The 20,640-nt window shown below is 39.7% G+C and overlaps 1 protein-coding gene across 1 annotated transcript in view; it reads left to right on the top strand.

The window, feature by feature from the left end:
- MGST2 (microsomal glutathione S-transferase 2) overlaps positions 1–20,640 on the top strand; it is a 127,858-nt gene that overhangs the window by 81,487 nt on the left and 25,731 nt on the right. Inside the window, exon 4 of the mRNA XM_044061629.1 lies at positions 10,879–10,954. Coding sequence (XP_043917564.1) covers positions 10,879–10,954 — 76 coding nt within the window. The remainder of the gene's footprint in view (positions 1–10,878; positions 10,955–20,640) is intronic.

Genomic DNA, 20,640 nt, shown 5'->3' with positions numbered 1-20,640 from the left:
GGGATTACTGGATTTAATGTTGTGAAACTATTCTGCACCTGAAAGTTTATGAAGACACAGTTAAGTTTCTTTGGACAGTTTACTAATTGCACTAAACTGGCAGTTGTACAGTTTCGTATTACTCCATGTATTTTTCTTTAGGTCAACTAGAGTACAAAGATGTTTACATTTCCCGGAGATAATAAACTTACGTGTCTAGAATCAGTGGGATTCAAAGCTGTGATCCAGTAATTTCCAGTTCATTTACTATTTTTTTTACTGATAAGAGACCAAATAATATACATAATACAGAATTATAGCTCTTGGTAAAACATTTAAAATGTGTTCATTTTCTATCATGTTGTGAACTTCTTTTTGTTAATCACATCTTCTGAGTGTTTACGTTTCTTGTAGCCTTATTCATGAGTTTAGGTAAAAGGTACTCCAGAACATGTCTGCACAGTACAGATGAGGATGTATCCAAGTATACCCACACCATGTGCATTACATGCATGCTTTCTGAATATGTCACTTATTTTGTGCAAGGAGATGTGGTAGAATTTAAATTTTAAAAAGCCCTGTTATATTTACTGTGTTTATACTTTATTAAGTTATAGATTGTGTTAACTGACTTTTTTATTTCAGAATTCCAACTGCCAAATGGGTTTTTTGCTTAAACCACTCATTTCATTTCCCACCCTATGGGGCAGAGTGATAAACACTGACTACACCCAATATGACCCGAGTTTGACTAATGGCAAAAGTGCTGATGGGTCTGGTCAGGGAAGGATGGGGGTGAGTGACTAGCACTTGTTCACCCATCTTGGGAGATGGAGGCAGCCTAGGCTGACTGCAAAAGCAACTTTAAGAGACTGTCAAGCTCAACAACTGCAAGCAATATACTATTGTGGCAGGCGGCTGTGCATGTGGGGAAGTGTGCATTCACTTCTTAAAGGCAGTCATAATAGAACTTGCAAGGCTGCCACAAGGTGGTGGGGGGGGGGTTCAGCACACCCCCTTTCAGCACTATGATGGTGCAGCATCAGCATCCTCCATCTCTTCTCTGGCCCCATTAAAAAAGGCATGGTGACCAGACATATATGGGGTCTGGCTAAGGTCCAGACTGCAGGTAGTGCATCAAGCTATGGTGATAAAGCAAGAGCCGAGTCACAGGTTGCAAATCTGAGTTTACCAGTCATTCTGTGTTCCCAACACCACCTCCTTTGGTCACGAGGATTAGGCAGGAGCAGCTTGTAATTCTGTCTTATGGGCTGTAACCCCCCAAGTGAAAAGAAAAGGGAAAGAAAAGAGGATTTTTTTTTGAAAATTTTAGATTGATGAATAGCTGAACTACTTAACTCCACATATGCTAATGCAGATGAGAGGGGTTCTGAGAGTGTCCAAATGTAGTTAAAAAATTAACTATGTTTCCTTCTCTAGCCAGATTGTTCATTAATACAGCCAGGTATCATAGCAGTTAACCGTACCTTTTGCAGAAAGCAGAAATGACATTTAGAAAGCAGCTCATTAGCTGCAGTCTGAAACAGCAAGGCAATATTCCTATTGTCTGTGGCTACATAAGATGTCTGAGGCAGCTTGAGTAAAAGTGATGAAATATACAATGCTCTTAATTGTTCCTGGTTTAGCAGAATGTGTCTGACTTGTGCCTCATATTTTGGTGTTCCTTGTAAAGTTTGTACTTTTTCTAAAAAATGTCTGGTCACTAAATAATGACAGACATTTGATTTTCAGACTTACAACTTTAAGAAAAAGCATGCTGATGCAAAGCCTGCTACTTTAGCAACTTTATAAGTATATAAAAGCAATATCGGTCCCTGATTTTGGTCATTCATCACCCTATAAATTTTAGCTTTCTCCTTGACTCTTAAACTAAGAGGGCATGAGGTATGTTAAGAGGTAAAGTGGGTTTAACACTGTATTCTGACAGCAGTTAGTTGAGATGATGCATTCCTGTGTGCCTTTGATTACAATCAAATGAATAAACATAAATCAAAGTTTGGTGTTATACAGTCAGTCATGCAAAGCGCTGAAATTTTTGGTCAAGTGTGTGTGTGTGTGTGTGTGTGTGTGTGTGTGTGTGTGTGTGTGTGTGTCTCTGTGTGTGGTGTGTTTGTTTTATAAGTTTATAGGTGTATGCAAAGCTAACAACCACAAGGGGTCTTATAAGCCTAGCCATGCAAGCCACACAAGTACACAGAAGCTGGACTGCCCCAGACACAAGCTATGATGAAAGAGGAAGAAGATCCCACCCTAAAAGTAACAGCAGCACTATGGAAAATAAAGACAGGAAGAGCATTAGACTCAGATGAGGACATGGCAGATATGATTAAGATGTTGGATGAGTTGCAGCAAAAATGGCTCCAGACGGTACTCAGCAATATGGAGAAAAAGAGCATATCCCAGGTGACTGGAAAATATACATTCTAGCACTAGTGTACAAAAACAAAGGGGAAATTTACAACTGTGGGCAGTACATAGGTATCAAACTCCTGTCACACTGCATGAAAGTGCTGGAGAGGGTGACTGATAAATGAATACACAAAGTAGGAGAAAGCATGATGGGAGGTAAGTGGTTCATATTCAGATCGGGATGCAGCACAACTAACCCAATGTTTTGCAATTAGACAGATTGATGAGAACAAGCTCAATGAGTTCATTTGAGCACTCAGACTTGGCAAAAGTATATGACAAGGTTTCGGAAAAAGATGGTTCGAGCAGTCCTGTGATGGGTACGAAGTCCTAGAAACATGGGTAGAATTAGTGCAGGCTATGTACAAGGGACCAGTGACACAAGTACAAGTAGTGTTCAGACTTACAGAGAGGCTCCCGGTGGGAGTGGGTGTGCATCAGGGTTCATCTCTGAACCCACTGCTGTTCATACTAGTGATAGACTAGATTAGCAAACAGGTTGGATGGGACAGATCAATATGTATGTATGTATGCAGACAATGTGGCATTACAGGCAGACTCTGTCCAGGAACGTCCGCAGATGACAGGAGAATGGAATGCAAAACTAAAAGCACACGTGATGAAACTGAGTACAGACAAGACATTTGTCATGGCAGCAAATGAGTGAAATCAGAAAAAGAAGAATATCGAAACAAAAAGAAAAATAGCGGGACAAATTAACAGCTTCAGGTATCTGTGAGGGATAGTTGAGGAGAAGGGAAGTCTGAATGAAGAGGTTAAAGCTAGAATCAGAGGGGCTGCAGCCAGTTGGCACAGAGTGTCAGGTATATTATATGACAGAAGAATGCAAAAGAAGCTGAAAAGTAAGGTGTACAAAACAGTGGTACAATCAACTACTGTATGGTGCAGAAACCTGACTAGTGAAAGCAGAGCAGTTGAGAAAGCTAGAGGTGATGGAGAGGAAGTGCCTAAAATGGGTGATAGGATGCACATTGTGGGATGGATGAAGGAATGATGTCATTACAACAGAAGACAGGCAAAGTAGCTCCGATGTCAAAGAAAGTCAAAGAAAACAGATTACAGTAGTTTGGCACATGTAGAGGAAAGCAGAATATGAGTTGGTGAAAAAAAATGGAAGAGAAAGGAAGAAAGCAAGATAAAATGAGAGTGGCTAGCAAAGAGATGGATGAATTGCATAAAAAAAGATCTGCAATAGTCAGGCGTGATTGTCAAAGAAGTTGGTGGAATAGTATTGAATCAACAGAGACACCAACAGATAATGTAACATCTCAAAACTGTATAGAAAATGGGAATGATGATGATGATGATCTGCAATCTGATCAGTGTAGAAGCTGCTCTGTTCATCTTATATAGATTATGTCCTATTGAAATAGATTAGTTCTCACAGCTACATTACTGAGGATACTCATGCAGTTTGTGCACTGCTCTACATGGAAAGTGCGAACATCTATTAATGACAATACTATGCAAGTTACCCACCAAAGCAATGTACCAGAATGCCTATGGACTTCATTTGCATAGGTGCCAAGTCCTAGCTACCACATTGAAATGTGTTGCCAAACTTCTAGCTGCTCAGAAAAGCAAAGCTGCAGTACTGAACTTCAAGGGGATTGTGAATCAGGACAGTTTTGCATAGTACACAAAGCAACTTAGTACACAAGTTGCCTTTGAATTCCACCCAATATTTAAATATTTCTCATGACACATTTAATTGTACAGTTTAATGATAAACAGTATATAAAAGTAAATGCAACTGGTATCCTGTACCAATTTTGACCTGAAGTGTTGTACAGGAACAGGATGTCTTAAATTAATATATGTATATCAGATCTGATGTTCATGCATTTATATGACATATAGTCCCCCCCTCCAGCAAGTTAAGTGTCTCAAGAATGTCACAGAGGAGGTTTTCCTTGATTTTTTGTTGCTTTTCTATTTATTTATTTAATTGTTCATTAATGGATAAAACTAATAAGATAGAAGTGTATGTTTTCATTTATATTCTGAGAACTCTGGTCTAGTCAAGAGTCTTAGTTAAAATTACATAATTTGCAGGTATATGTTTATTTGTTAATGTGTAAATAGGTGTCTCTTTATACCCTTTTCATTTGCAAACCAAGAAAGGTACAAGCAAGTGTATATATCACAAGATACCAAAGACAACAAAATGATGGTGCTATGGTGGAGAGACAGCTTAACACAATCTAGCTCATATACATCTTGTTGTTTTAAATATAACACACTCACAGCCTCTTACCTTAACACCTAAGCTGTGTTGCTAGTCATTCAAGGTATGATGATATGCAGTAGTGCCATCTGTACCAAGGAAGGTAGGGCACTGCATGTGTAACATATGCCAGCATAGGTAGCTGGAGTTTTGTAAAGAACTTTATGTCATTTGAATATCACAGTGATTTGTACAGATGATTGTGTTAAAAATGCATTTGTACAAGTTGGTTGTGTTAAAAATGCATCAACAACGGGTCCTGCTGGACATAAAAGAGATATACATGTATGTCAGAGAGTATTATTATAACTGATTAAATGTACACGTTTTAACAGAGAATTCTGGGAGGGAAGAGGTTAATCTAAGTCCAGCTAATTTTGAAAACTAGGTTGAAAATTAAATGGGGTGGTTTAGGCCATAAAGATTTTATCTTACAGGTCTGATTGCAGCCTGAGACAAAAATGTCTGTAAAAATGAAGACTAGGAATCTTACTCTATTGTCCTTAGGTGTGAACTAATTGCTACCCTGGAAGGATGGAAGTTGCTTAAATTGTTTTACAGCTTTCAGAAGCTGCAACAGATCTTAGCAAAGCTCTGGGTGTGTATTGCACCAGAGTCAGGTGACCAAAGGTGATGTCATTCTATAACCATTACTGAAATGATTTTCTAGGTATTAGTGAGAGTCACAACAGCGCTTTGGTTTTTGGAACCTGACAGGAAAGATCTCTCACAGATCTCTCACATACCTCACACCTCACACCTTACACCTCATCTCACCTTGCTACAGTAGAAAACTCAGCACTCATCATCTTGTCTTGCTGTAGGAAGGAACTTAACTAGGGAACAGTAATTCTTTAGTTAGTCAGAAAAATATAATTAGATTAGTTAAGTATTGTTTTTCTTCATCTGTGTGAATCTATCCAACTGTGTTATTTTTATATCTCATATGATGGAAACTCTGGTGTTTATTGTAATTAGATATTCAGTATTCCCGTGCTTTTTATTTTATTATTTGTTGTTAAATATTTCTATTCCTTTCAGTGTGGCTGGTCTTTTAGGGATTACTTTTAACATCTTGAGAGTACATATGCTTATTTTAGTGACACTGTGACCACTCCTAAAAGTCTCGCTGCATTGGTCAAGCTCTACCATTTGTATTAGTATTAATTTTACTCAGTATAATTTGGGTACCCTTGTAAGACCCTTAGAGTAACTGAATGGTGTCAGCATAATGACCTTATAGTCTGGGCAGAGGGGCATAGCTGGTAAATCTGTACCAGCCTTTTCCAGGTGTGTGTGTGTGTGTGTGTGTGTGTGTGTGTGTGTGTGTGTAAATCAAATATCCAAGTGTGTGTGTCAGCTACTTAGAACAGCAACACAGAGCTCCAAAGTGGTCAGTTTGGAGTCTTATTTCAAGACTGGATAGGTGCGAGAGTCTAGACCCCAGATCTGGAGTCTGCTCCCTGTGTGGTCTTAAGGGAAATTGTGCTTGGTGCAGAGAGGTGCATCTCTAAATACTATGTGTATCCATTTTTGCTGCTAGTGGCTGTCTCTCACCAGTGTCAGTGGTGAGGACTGAGGTTCCTTGATTACTAGCTCAGAGTAAGGGACCGGCACACAAGGGTAGGATTTTTATTTTCCCTTAATATCATGTATATCACTAGATGTCTACAGCACAGGTCTCTGACTCTTATTATTGGAATTTACAAGTGGAATTCTTAAAAAGAAATAGAAAGTATGCTATAGATATGCTTAAAATGATCTGTCATTAGCTGATGAGTTGAAAGAGAAATTCACATGATCACATTATTCTACTATAATACATCCTTCTCTCCAGTATGCAAAAGCCTTGCTTTGGCTTAAAACCAACAGACCAAAAACTGCTAAACCACAACAGTGAGTGACCAATTCCATGATATGTTCCTGAAAGTACTGCAGTACCCGATAACTTGAGTGTATTTTTCATATGTTCATAGCACTGTTCAACTCATACCGCCCTCTCATATAGTTCAGTCCATAGGAGCCTCACAGGAGCTGAAGAAAACATACAAGATTTTAATAAAGAAAATGCATGAAAAAATGTCAGTTCTTCCTTAAGTGATCATGTCAAAAGCACTCAAAGACCAGTGTCTTAAAGCCAGAGACTGAGGCATCTTAGAGCTCATACAGGCTGCCACTCACACTCAAACTCAAATATGAGTTTGGGCAAGCAGCTACAGAACTTTACTCAAACACATTAGCTGAGTTCAAATGAGATAAGTGCAGCAGCCATAGTCAGGGAGTGGAAAGGGTGGGAGTGTAGATTAGGGCAACAATTGGGAAGAGGATTTAAGGTTAGGGAGCAGGAGGGGGATTTTAGGGTTAGGGAGTGGCAGGTCAATTTTAGGTTTAGGGACAGAAAGAGAATTTAGATCTAGGGAGTGATTTGAGATTTTAGGTTTAGGAAGGGGAAGTGGAGTTTTAGGGTTAGGGAGTGGCAGGTCAGTTTTAGGTTTAGGAAACAGAAAGGGAATTTAGGTTTTGAGAGTGATTTGAGATTTTAGGTTTGGGGAGGTTGTGTAGAGCTTTTAGGGTTAGGGAGTGTCAGGTCAGTTTAGGTTTCAGGAACAGAAAGAGAGTATAGATTTAGGGAGCGATTTGTGATTTTAGGTTTAGAGAGGGGTAGTGGAGCTTTAGGGTTAGGGAGTGGCAGGTCAGTTTTAGGTTTTGAGAACAGAAAGGGAGTTTAGGTTTAGGGAGTGATTTGAGATTTTAGGTTTAAGGAAGGGGAGTGGAGTTTTAGGGTTAGGGAGTGGCCGGTCAGTTTTAGGTTTAGGAAACAGAAAAGGAGTTTAGATTTCAGATTTTAGGTTTAGAAAGGGGGAGTGGAATTTTTAGGGTTAGGGGGAAGCAGGTCAGTTTTAGGTTTAGGAAACAGAAACGGAGTTTAGATTTACGGAGAGATTTAAGATTTTAGATTTAGGGAGGAGGAGTGGAGTTTTAGTGTTAGGGAGTGGCAGGTCAGTTTTAGGTTTTGGGAACAGAAAGGGAGTTTAGATTTAGGGAGTGATTTGAGATTTTAGGTTTAAGGAGGGGAAGTGGAGTTTTAGGGTTAGGTAGTGGCAGGTCAGTTTTAGGTTCAGGGAACAGAAAGGGAATTTAGGTATAGGGAGTGATTTCAGATTTTAGGTTTAGGGAAGGGGGAGTGGAGTTTTTAGGGTTAGGGAGCAAGGACTCTATTTAGGAAATGAGTGGGAGTTTTAGGGTTAAAGTTAGCATCACTATAAAGAACACAATTCTGCCTTTATCTCACTCCCTGAAAGGTGTTCTTTCATCTATTAATATGCTCACTTTTGGAGGGATCTGTTCGTTACAGCAAACCCAAGAGACAAGTATAAATTATTCTGCTTAGTCATATTATGTTGATATAAATCTGTAAGTTCCTGATAATGTTAATTAAGCTGCCTATGAGTCCAGTTCAAACACATAGTGAAGATTGGTTGAAAACCATATTTGTTTTCCAGAATGTAGCCATCCAGTCTATACACCTAAGTTATATTCAACATTTGAAATATAACAACAGTGTCCATGTCCTTCTGGCTGCTGCACACAGTCTAATTAAGCAAATGTAAACAAGTAGTTGTTCATTGTTTGTTCCCTACATTAATGTATTTAAACATATAAATGCAACACTATACAGTAGTAGTACTATTATGTATTAATGGGTAACATGGAATACACTCAAAGGTTGTATAGTCAGTTTTAGAATAAATGGATCATACATACTTACTTGGCTGTTGATCCATGAGGATCTTAGATGCCTAACCATACATTCCCATTAAGTTTTTAGCCCTTGTAACATATACAAATAACCAAAATATGAGTACATTTACATGTTTCTTCTATTTGTGAGGGATAAAGGTGCTAAACTAGAGGTGTATTTGTGGTCACCCATCCATTCATCCATGTTACATTTGAACACTGTAAGATAAATATTTCACCTTACATGGAAAGGAATACGTTTCCAAAAAAACAGTATTTTTTGTGAAATATATCTGTCACTCCAACATGTTCTATATGCTTCCTTTGGACTTGTGAATGAGTAGCAGGTCTGACAGGATACAGTATGTTAAGGCTATGTTAGTGAGGCAAAGATAGCCTCTCGGCTGCTTATATGACACTGAGAAGAGGGACAAGGCTTTGATATGGTATGTGTAGTTTTTATGATTTAGGCATTTGACTTTCTTAATAAGAAAGTGATTTGGGCATTTGAGCTGTGTCAAATGTTTGAACAGGTACATACTAAAGGGGGCATTATATTCAGTGATCAGCCTGATGAATGCAGAATACAATGGAATGATCTCATCCATGGACCTAGACTCCATACCCTTTGTAATAAGCCATGCATTGAAAAAGCACTTTCTTACAATAGTGGATATGTGGTGATTAAAGCACAGTTCTTTGCCTGTATAGGTTCCCAGGCCCCTAACTACTGGATCAGTTTTCATGGACGCATTGTCAATGTGATAGTTACAAGGGACTTCTTGCTTGCCAATGGATACTGTTATACATTTCTTGGTATTCAGTTTTAGTCCATTGTTTTGACACCAGCTATTGGTTTGGAAAAGGCCCTCTTGGAGGATCTTGACGGCTTCTAGAGAGTTTATGATGGCACCAAGATTATAGTAATCTGCAAAGCTGGCCAGCCATAAACCGTTAAGAGTAGCTTTGACCTCTGAGAAGGAAATGCCAAAGAGGAGTGGTTCAAGGACTGAACCTTGGAGTACAACACTAGTGAAAGGTCTTTTGGAGGAGGTAGTGCATCCTGCCCTAATTTCCTGGGCTCTCCTTGTGAGCCAGTTTGCTTTTCAGTGAGCTGCACATGGAATAACATTTAATTGGCAAAGTTTTATCTATGATACATATGTGTGGGATGCCGTTGAAAGCCTTTCTGAGGTCTAGGTATGCAATGTGTACTGATTTTCCTTCATCCATTGCCTCATCCATTACTTCAGTAACCTTCTCCAAGACATCAGCTAGGTTAAGTAGGCAGGATCTGCCATTGACAAATCCAATCTGGCTTTGATCAAGAGTTTGTAGGTTACCAATCCCTTTATTTATTAATTCCGTAATGCTCCTTTCCATAGCCTTATAGATGAGGCTTGTCAGACTTATGGTTATATTATTTCTCAGGTCCATTGACACCCAAGCTCTGGGTTTGAGTACATGATATATAATTCAGTATTATTCTCAACACAGTGCTGGACATCATTTCTTAAAGTTTCTAACATAGTTAAAGAAGGCTTTGAGGTTATCCTTTGCCTGGGTGACATTTTTTACCTCATATCTGGTTATCTGGATTTGGTTGATTTGATCAGGGTCCATATTTCCCTGTTAAGTTTAGCAAGAGCTGTTTTTGCATCTTGAGAGTTAGATTTATTTTTACATGCTTCTGGTTCTAGATAGTTTGTCCAATGCTAAATTAGTCCTACTCCATTAATGTTACAGATGTTTAAAATAAGTGATTACAGTCAGTGCATAATATTTGGTTTGACTTGTAGCTAATGTGTAGTTTATTTGGTAGGGGCTAAGTGTATTTCACGAGGCTCCACACATCAACTTAGGATCAAAATAATACATCAGGAGCCTTTTGCTTAAAACAGGTGCACTATGATATGGTAAATCACACTGCCATGTTTGTGAAAGAATAAATGGACTACTTGTCCTTGTCTGCCATAACTGTTTGCATTTTATGTAAGTACAAGAAGACGTGGTGTGTTGTACCAAGAATGCAACACAGACCTTTGCAATCATGACTGCAACTCATTGATTCATTTAATGAGAGTAAAAAGCAAAGTTCTACAGAGTCTTTTTTAAAGTCTTTGTGATGTAAACTTGGGTCTTTTACAGAGAGTATGAAACGTCTCTTACGGAGACTATGAATTATGCAAGTGCAGAGCCTTCCTCTCACTTAATTTACTTAACACTTTTCTTTTGCTAAGTGCCTTTTATCATTCATGGCATTACAGGATGTCTTACGTCAATAGCTGGAAGGCAGCCTTCTGCAATCATTTAATCTCATAAATCAGCGATCCATATCACATCACTTTGGAATGAATTATAACTGAGTATAAGACAATTATATGTGATCAAAGCTCTACAAAGAAGTCATACTCTGTATTTGAAAGTCTCTTCAGGAGGTTGGAATTCTCTGTTAATATCTTAAATTATTTCACATTTAGGTGTAGCTGCTGTGCTTGGTCTGGTATATATGTGTGGATATCATTGGCGATTCTGTATGCATACAGCCAAAGAAAGGTATGTGGAAATCAGTTTGTGAGCATAGTAAATGCAAGAGATTAACAACTATATTGCAATACTATACTATATTCACAGCTCATGAGCAATACCTTCAGAATTTAGTATTTTCAAGAACTGGCCATATATTTTCAAAGATGAACCACACATTTGAAACTCTTCAGGCTCTATTGTTTCTAAACTACCCTGACCCTAGGTTCACAAATCACACCTCCTGTTTGTCTGCCTTTCATGCTCAGTGCAGCGATAATGGATAACACCAAAAGGTATGCACACAGATCCGTAAGAAGAATAATAACAGTCATACAGAATATTATATATATTATTATTATATATATTATATTGCTTGATTTAATAGACATGGATAGATATATTAAGATCAATGAGAGAAATAGACTGCAGAAGGTCAATAAAACCCAAAAAAGTCAGAAGTCTGGTCCCCCCTCCCCCCATTTATATATTTGCTGGCTTTGTTTTTTTTTTTTTTTTTTGTTTCTGATCTCTTCTGAAACTTGTCCCCCCCCTCCTATTTCTGTGGTGGTGTTAAAGTTTATAAAACTGGTCTAACAGCTTTTTTGTTATCTGATTGCTTCAAGTCTTGCTGATTTAAAGTAGCCCCTGTTTGTAAATTCCTGCATACACTATTAGAAACTCCTTGTGTTCTGACTGAAGAGTGCTCTCAAATAATCTGGAAATATAATCGCTGATAAGTATAATTCTTGGCACTTTAACTTTTCAGAGTTCTGCATTGTCTTAATTTTTTGCCTGATTGAATTATTTTATATATTTGCTGACTGAATTATTTTATATATTTGCTGGCATTGTTTTTTTGTTTCTGATCTCTTCTGAAACTGGTTAGTTGGTGGCTTTGCAGTTTCCCGCCCCTACTATAAATTTGATCTGGGACACTCCTCTCAATCTAGTGTTCATTCTACTTAATACAGAGAGAACATTTGAGAAGGCCAACCCACTTAGGTTCTTAACCTTGAATTATCTTCTGCTCCTTCTTTCTCCCCTTGCACTTTACTACCCTAAAAAAATCTCCTTGTGTTCTGACTTACTGCTGAGTGCGCTTCTCAGCTAATAAGTATATTTTTGGCACTTTTTAACTGTTCAGAGTTGAATAAAACAATAATTGAATTCAGTTCAGAATACATTTTGAATAATTTGCATTTATTTTAAACTGTATTTGCTTTAATACTGCTACACACTCAAGTGTGCTATCTTGAACTGCACTTGAATTGTTTTTAGTGCTGTATTAGCTGCTTTCTGAAAAATAATCTAAGCTTGTTTCCTGCCTTTCCTGTAACTAGTCTAGTCCAGATACAGATTTGCTGTATCCAGGACTGTTGGTAAGCTTCTGAGCCCCCCCCAAGCATTTCTGTCTTAGAGTGGTAAGCACTAGATAGCCTATCTATTACAAGAGGAGTGGTTTCTGTTCTAGAAATTGTAGCTTATTGGCCGTTTGGGCAGTTTTTTCCATATCTTTCAACTTTCTGGTTTAAAAGTCCACATCTGCCCTTGTTTCCCTCCTTTCCTGTAACTAATCTAGTCCAGATACAGATTTGCTGTATCCAGGACTGTTTGTAAGCTTCTGAGTGGTGCCAAAGTCTGCTCTTCAATTTTTCCCTTAGATCTGCTAGATCTCTCCTCTCCTGCACTTTTACTAGCTTATTAGTTTAGCACTTTACCAGACTTCATGTAGCAATTATTGTAGCACACAAAAGTGCTACCAGCACTAAATGTTCTACAAGGAAACAGCTTCAATATTTATTAATGCCCACCCCTCCAGGCATGTCTAAAGGTCAGTTCCCTGTGCTTTCTGCTATTAACCTGGTGAACTTGGGCATCCTGTGGCAATGTAGCAACTGCCTCATGTACACTGACAACCCTCTTCTCTTACCTCCCAACACTCAGACTTGTGAGAGACACACTTATATATCCAAATTGGAAGCCACGCACTCTCCAGCCAAGACCAGAATAGCTGGTCAAGAGGAGAAGGTCAACACTTGCACCACACCACATGGAACACATAGCCCTCCAGAACACACACCAGCACTGCCTTCAAATAAAAACACAAACCACACACCCACCTTCATGAAAGCTCTCAATAAAAATCTACCCAAACAGCAGAGACCTCCAAGGCAGAAACACACCCGACCATCACACATAACTCTCCTAAACAGTGTGTCACTCAACCAAAGCCCCTAAGGCAAAACAGCATGCCCAACACACTAGTCATATATAACTTGATAGTGAGACACACTAATGTCCCACTCACTAGGTTGAATAAGGAAAAAGTAACAGTTAGCTGCCTGCCAGGCACCAGGATCCGTCTCATAATGCACGCACTCAGGTCCCTCAACAGCAGGTACAAATATGCCTCTGTCACTGTACATGTAGGTGTCAATGACCTGAGACGTACCTCCCTGGACTACATGAAAAGATACATGGAGGAGCTCTTGGATTATGTAGCCTAGGCAGGTATGACCCTAGCCCTGAGCAGCATCCTACCATCACCCAGAATGATAGCACAGTACAAGCAGAAAATGATTGATTTCAACAATTGGCTAAATTTCTGATGTCATTGTCATTCTAAGGGGATCCAGTATCTGTCTGCCTGGGATGACATGATTTGAAGACCTCAATGCTTTGCCAGATATGGCCTTCATCTGTCACCCTTGGGCTTCCAGATACTGGCCAAGGCTCTTGCCACCCATATAGTGCCTTTTTTTAGGTGGTGTTCCAAAGACCAAAGTACCACCGTAACAGCTACAAACAAATTCAATCTGAGAGTCATGCTGCTCAACGCTAGAAGTCTAAATCTCAAAATGCACTCACTCGAAGCACTCCTTAAAATGGAGAACATCGACATTTGTGCTGTAACAGAGACCTTGTCCAAGGCAGCAGAAAGCACCCCTGCACTACCATGCTATAACTCATTCCATACCTTTCGGCCACAGGACTTGAACCGAAGCTCCAAACGCAGTGGTGTTTCCATATTCATAAAGGATCCGCACACCTCCAGACTGGTAGCCCAACATAACTCATCTGAGATACTTCAGGTTCAGCTAACATTGGGTAAGGCAGAGATTCAGGTCGTAGCCTGCTATAGGTCCCCAACCATGTCCTGAGACTCACACTCCACATTCCTAAGCACCCTGCAGAATATTAGGGTTCAACTTAACACTCTCATACTGGGCGACTTCAACTACCCCTCCATTAACTGGGAAAACTACTCATGTACCAATACACTTGCCCAATGCTTTCTGGAATTCATTAATTCCAATGCTCTGGACCAGCTTGTTCTTACCCCCACTAGAGGTAGCAACATACTTGACCTGGTCATTACTAACATGGGCGACTGTTGCTCTACACCAGTAGTCAACTCCTCCCTAGTTAGATCCAACCACAAACTAATCACCTTGGAAATCCACATCCCCCCACAAAGGTAACCACCATGAAAAACTTCTCCAAAGCTAACTTTGGGCTCCTAAAGACAGAGGTGGCTAACTTCACGGCACCCATGCAAATGAAGAATAGTTGCATGACCGCCAAATCATACACCAATGCACTGTATGAACACGTGCACAAATTCATGGATCTCGCCATACCCAACAGAACCAAGATACTCTCCTCCAAAAAAAGGAAGCCAATCTGGTGGTCCCCTTCCTTAAACAAACTCTACAACAGAATGAGGAAACTGATGCAGAATAAGGTGAAGTCCCAAGACTGGAAAAACTCCCTTATCAGCCTCAACAAAAAGTTGAGATTCCCTCATCAAATCCTCAAAAGCTAGCTATGAAAACAGAATTGCAGCAGATAGTAAAGACAACCACAAGGCCTTCTATAGTTATGTAAAGAATCTCCACAGCAATACCCAGATTTGATCTGAGCTACTGCACAATGGTACCTCCTATACCGAGCCAGCAGATATTGCCAATATACTGGCCAACAGATTCAGTGCTAACTTTACCCCCCCCAAAGGACCACTCACAATACCAGTAGATTGCCAGGCACCCAGCATTACTGCTGCACAGGTTAAAACAGCACTGCCCAAGGCCAAGAATACAGCTTCTATGAGACCTGACAATATGTCTGGCTGTGTTCTACATGAACTACAAAGTGAACTGGCACCTCACCTGTGTGCCCTGTTCAATCACAGCCTCACCTCAGGCTTTGTCCCTACTGAATGGTGCAGTGCTACACTCATCCATCTCCACAAAGGAGGAGTGACTACATACCCTGGGAAATATTGCCCAATTAGCCTGATGAGTCCGATATGCAAAGCTATGGAACGCATCATCATGGACCTAATAAACAAGGATATAGGGAATCTCCAAACTCTGGATCCTACACAGTTTGGTTTTGTGAAGGGTAGATCATGCCTGCTTAACTTGGTCGACTTCTTTGAGTCAGTCACCAGAGCTGTAGATGAAGGCAAGGTGGTTCATACAGCCTACCTTGATCTGGCCAAGGCCTTTGATACCATTCCCCACTCAAGAATCATAGAAAAACTCACTAAGCTAGGCATCAACCCCTATATCACTAGGTGAGTTGCAAACTGGCTCACAGATAGAACCCACAGTGTGAAAGTAGCTGACTCCAAGTCAGACTGCCAACCAGTCATGAGTGGAGTCTCACAGGGTCGGTCCTGGGTCCTCTCCTGTTTGGTATCTACTTCTCTGAAGTCCAGGCCAACACGAAGGGACTCTAGCTGACAAAGTTCGCAGACAGTTGCAAGTTGGGAGCTATTATTAACCCCCCAAGTGATGTTGACATCCTACAGAAAGGCCTCAATGACACCAATGACTGGTGTCAGAACCATGGCCTTAAGCTCAGTGCCAAAAAATGTGTCATCATCCCCCTTGGGAAAAACCCAGTTCCCTTGAATTAACACATTGATGGTAGTTCACTGAACACAGAAGGCATTATAAGAGATCTGGGAGCACAGGTTGACAGCAACCTCTCTATTTTAACCACCACATTGCCACTGTGGTCAGAAAGTCCTTCTATGTGGCACATCTCATTACTAAGGGTTTGCATCCAGGAAGAAAGAGGTCATTGTCTCCCTCTACTCTTCCCTCATTAGGCCAATCAATGAGTACAATGCCCCATTTGGCATGTACCTACCTCTGCACCAACTGGAGAGGCCACAAAAGTACCTCACAAATAGGATCCTAGGCCTTAAATACTTGTCCTATATGGACAGACTCAAAAACTCCAACTATTCTCTGTCTCATATCGCCTACTTAGAGGCAATCTCTGCTTGACTTACAAAGCCATGTCTGACCCAGTTCTGTTAGAAATGCTACATTTAAAGAAATCCCAATCACTCTGCACCACATGCTCCAGAGACCTCAACCTCATTACCACAATCAACAGAACATGCTGGAGGGACAGGTTTATAACCCAGAGACTGCCTATGCTATGGAATAGACTTCCCTTACATGTCAAGCAGAGCACCTCACTGGCCCTCTTCAAGTGAAATTTTGATGAGTGGATGGGAAATAAAAAATTCACCCCAGGGATCACTCCAGTGGCTCTACTCGACAGAGGCACTAGGAACTAAGGTTGGGTGGCACGATACCAGGGTAATCCTATGGGCTATGCTTGTAAAGGCTCCAGGATCATTAGCCTAGTACATACCTATGATGTCTGATAAAACAAACGAATGCAGTAATTAGGACTGTCCATAGAGATCCATGCGACATAACAGAAGTAAACAGGATATATTACCGTGTCTCTAAATTAATCTGGTAAAGTTCTACCACAAGAACACAGGGTAGTGAGGGAAAGGAAGGGGAGAGGTCAAATAGCATCATGGAAGTATCAAATTGAGAAAACTATAAAGCAATTAAGACAAGAAGTGTCACTGGTAGAAGACTATAGAGGAGGGAACAGATCAACAAAAATACTAAAAATGATAGATGGGATAAAAGAAATGCATAGTATTAGAACAGACCAGGATCTATCATGCACTATCGTAAATAAGAAACTAAAAATTTCAGCAGAGGCAGAAAAACGTAGAAGATACACAGATAAATATAAAGGAAAAGTACAAAATAAGCAATTTATTGATGACCCAAAAAAGTTTTATAGAGAATTGGAAAACAAGGTAAAAGGAATTGAAAGACCGCCAAAAAAAGAAGAAATATATACATTTTGAAGAAGTATCGATGAAGATCCTGTGGAACATAACAAAGATGCTAAATGGATAGAAGAAGTAAAAGAAAGAATAGGAAGTTTAAAGGTGTATGATATGAAATGAGATGAAGTAACAGCCAGAGAAATTGAAAGAAATTTAAGAAAAGCCTCTAAGTGGAAAACCCCAGGCCCAGATGCAGTACCTAACTTTTGTTTAAAAGTATTAACATTTTTGCATGAAGATTTAGCCATGAGTGAGAGCTATTTATATGCACACCCCAGACACCAACCTGGCTAACAACAGGCAAAACAATGCTCCTACTTAAGAGTAAACCTGCAAGCTACCCTAAAAATTATAGACCAATAATTTGCCTTCTGACTACATATAAACTATACATGGGAATTCATGCTGATAGAGCTTATAGTTAACCTGCCAGCATGTCTTTGGAATGAGCAAGGAAGACATGGGGCAGAGGCCCCAGAATAAACCTTGGTGATCACTGGCAAACATGCTAACTCTGCACAAGAAGTCCCTCAGCTGAGAATCAGATTGGTAGATGCAAGATGTGTGAAACAGCAATTCTAACTGGCAAGCCACCACACTAATTCAAAACTAAGGACTGTGGTCTAATCAGATTTATTCAGCAAATAAAGGTCTGACTATGACAGAAATAAGGAGTGAGAATGTATGCTTATTATACATCATGTAGCACAAAACCCAAGTCTGAATATCTTTAATCCTCTGGGCATGCAGCAATATCTTTGCTATGCTTTTCAAAAACACAAGCCAACACCTCTGCTAATCAGTCTTCTTCACAGCTGATCATCTGGCATTTATATTGCTAGTCAGACTTGTGTCACCAACAGCATAAGTAAACACACTGCTCCTAATCCACTGAGCCAGTCAGCCTAGAGAGTAATCAAACAGATTATCTAAACTTGGACTTAAATGTCATTAATATTCCATTTAGTGAATACAGACTTGACCAAGAATGACATAATGCAGAAGGAAAAATGATAGGCAGGATAAAGCACAAATAGATATTTCTCTAAAAAACCAACAACTTCAAAGTTTAGATAAAACATATGTATTTTTATAAGCATAGTAGCTGAATCTGAGTTGAACATGAGATGATAGCTATTGTTAGATGATATGTACTGGGCTTCTGTTAGAGATGAAGCTGCTTAATTAACAATACAAATATGTATTTTGTTTAATTGTGATGAATTTATCCAGCCACCCAAAGTTCACTCACTAATTTTATAATAGAAATACTACATCATGTTGTAGCTCTCAAAATCTTTGCATAAGAAGTAGGGAAAAAGCCAAAAATAAATGGAGGACCAAGGCCCAAAATCAGAGACAGTTTTTAAATATTACTCTAATTCACTTGAAAGGTTAATAGAACAATACATTTTGTATCAACATGCATTTTCTGAACAATTAAAAGTGTGAAACTCTAATGCCTGGTATTATTGAGTGACTGTAATCCTCAGTAGCTTACCAGAAAGTAAAACATTATGAGAAATAGCGCAAAAATATAAGGCAGAATCTGGGACATTCTGCAAAATCAGTGATAACTGAAATGTATGAAAGATATTGTGGGCAATATTAGGATATTGGCACACTCAGGCTTAGGTAAAGCAGTCAGCTGTGGCAATATCCCATCATATTGCATTCTCTGTCATATCCTCTCACTTCATTAATGCTCCAGAAGTATGATTAGATTAATGAGGGGAGATAGGGCTCTGCACTGCAATACTGCCTACAGAGTAATACAGTTTTAATCTAAATTGAAAAACAGAGAACAGTAGAATTGAATGGTGCTATTACACTTGCATGCTAGGACACTCTATAGTATTAAACAGAGCATAATTATTACAGAACTGCAACTGTCTGGAAAAAATCTCAAGATAATGGAACTGAGCTTCAAAGCTAATTTCTCATTCTTATTCAAATCAATGATTCGACCCACAAATCTGTGTAGCTACATTAATTCTTTAAACCAGCTAGTACAAAAAATAATCTGGACAGTGAGTCTTGTAGCAGTCCACCCCTCAGGAGTAATAACAAGAATATTTAGTTTAAAAAGGTCTAATTTATTTCTTTATTCTCTGGTGGATGGGCATCCATGTTTTAACATTACATTAATAGTAGATATGTTTCAAAGGTAGGTGTTTGCCTACCACTAACATTCATAGAATTCTTGTTGGAATGATCTGATGCTAAAGGAGTAAGAAAAACACATACTGAGAACCTTCCGCATAGCTGCGAGTTTCCAATTCATCTGCAGTAAAATGAAATGAAAGTCTTGCTAACTTGAAGGTCTCCTGTGTTGATGGCAATGATCTGCATCAGGGAATATAAAACATGGGTTAGGGATATCTGAGCTATTTCTGAAAAGGAGTCCTCATATTAGAATATCTGTGCACATTATTGAAGACATGCTTTTCACGGTATCTCTTTACTCTGTGAAACTGATGAGCAGGTTGAAATGAATTACTGCAATCATGAAATAAATTTAAAGCACACATTTTTCCTTGCTGGTGAACTGCACTGTATGAAAGTTCTATCTGTGATTTGTGAGAAAGTAACCGTAAAATATAGCTTCTGCTAGCTTTGTGATATAGCATGAGACCAAGAATATCCGAGTTTCATTATCAGTGACCGTATGGTAGAGCTGGGTAATAAGACAGGAGCTGGATATACTCTGCAAGAAGGGGCTGGTGCTTCCTGAGGGGAGCAGGTAACCAGATGTTGTGGGTAGTTGCTGAGCACCTGTTCCCGGGGACGCATCTCATGCAGATGTTGCTGCATTCTGCTGATGTGGCTATGACAGATGTTATGGGAACTTGGGTGAGGAAGATGCAGACCATGAGTGCCACCAACCATGAATGCATTCCATCCAAGGAATAGCACAGACACCAACCCCCACCAGGAAGGACAATGGCAAACTGCATGACTATGACTGCCTGGCCATGTCGTGTGTATGACCATCATGTAACCTACATCTGTCTAGGTGACCATTCCACACCACATCAGGCTCATCACTAGTAGGTGGCATGGAAGAGCTGTTGGTACATGACCTTAATCTGTATAGTCTGTGGATTGTATCCACAATGCAAGCAGCAGGGCAGCAGCCATTGGAATGGCATCAGCCCTGACATTAAAAGTCTGGTGAACCCATGGAGGCCGTAAAGGCACCCAACTGGCAGATAAATGCCAGCATGTAAAACTGGTAATACGTGACAATCCCACACTCTAGTGCTGCAGCAACAATACAGATAACAGAGTATGTATAGAATGTAAGCAAATACACCTAGTGGTTTATGGCATTGTGCCTGCATCCCAGATACTCCTGCAGGGGAGACATGGTGGTGTTCAATGTCTGTGAACTCATGGCACTAGCATACCAGAACAATGTGTTACTGGATATGAAAATACCACCCTGATGCATCCCCAACAGAGATGAGAGATGGTATGACCAGTTCAGCATCAGGTGTCAAAGTCCTTTCACTCTCTCTAAACCAGGGTACCA

This window comes from Protopterus annectens, chromosome 2.part0, assembly GCF_019279795.1.
Source record: "Protopterus annectens isolate FY-2018-M chromosome 2.part0, PAN1.0, whole genome shotgun sequence".
In the NCBI taxonomy this organism is placed as follows: domain Eukaryota; kingdom Metazoa; phylum Chordata; order Ceratodontiformes; family Protopteridae; genus Protopterus; species Protopterus annectens.
The sequence above is the reverse complement of the archived record's forward strand: the minus strand, read 5'-3'. Positions and strand labels throughout refer to the sequence as shown.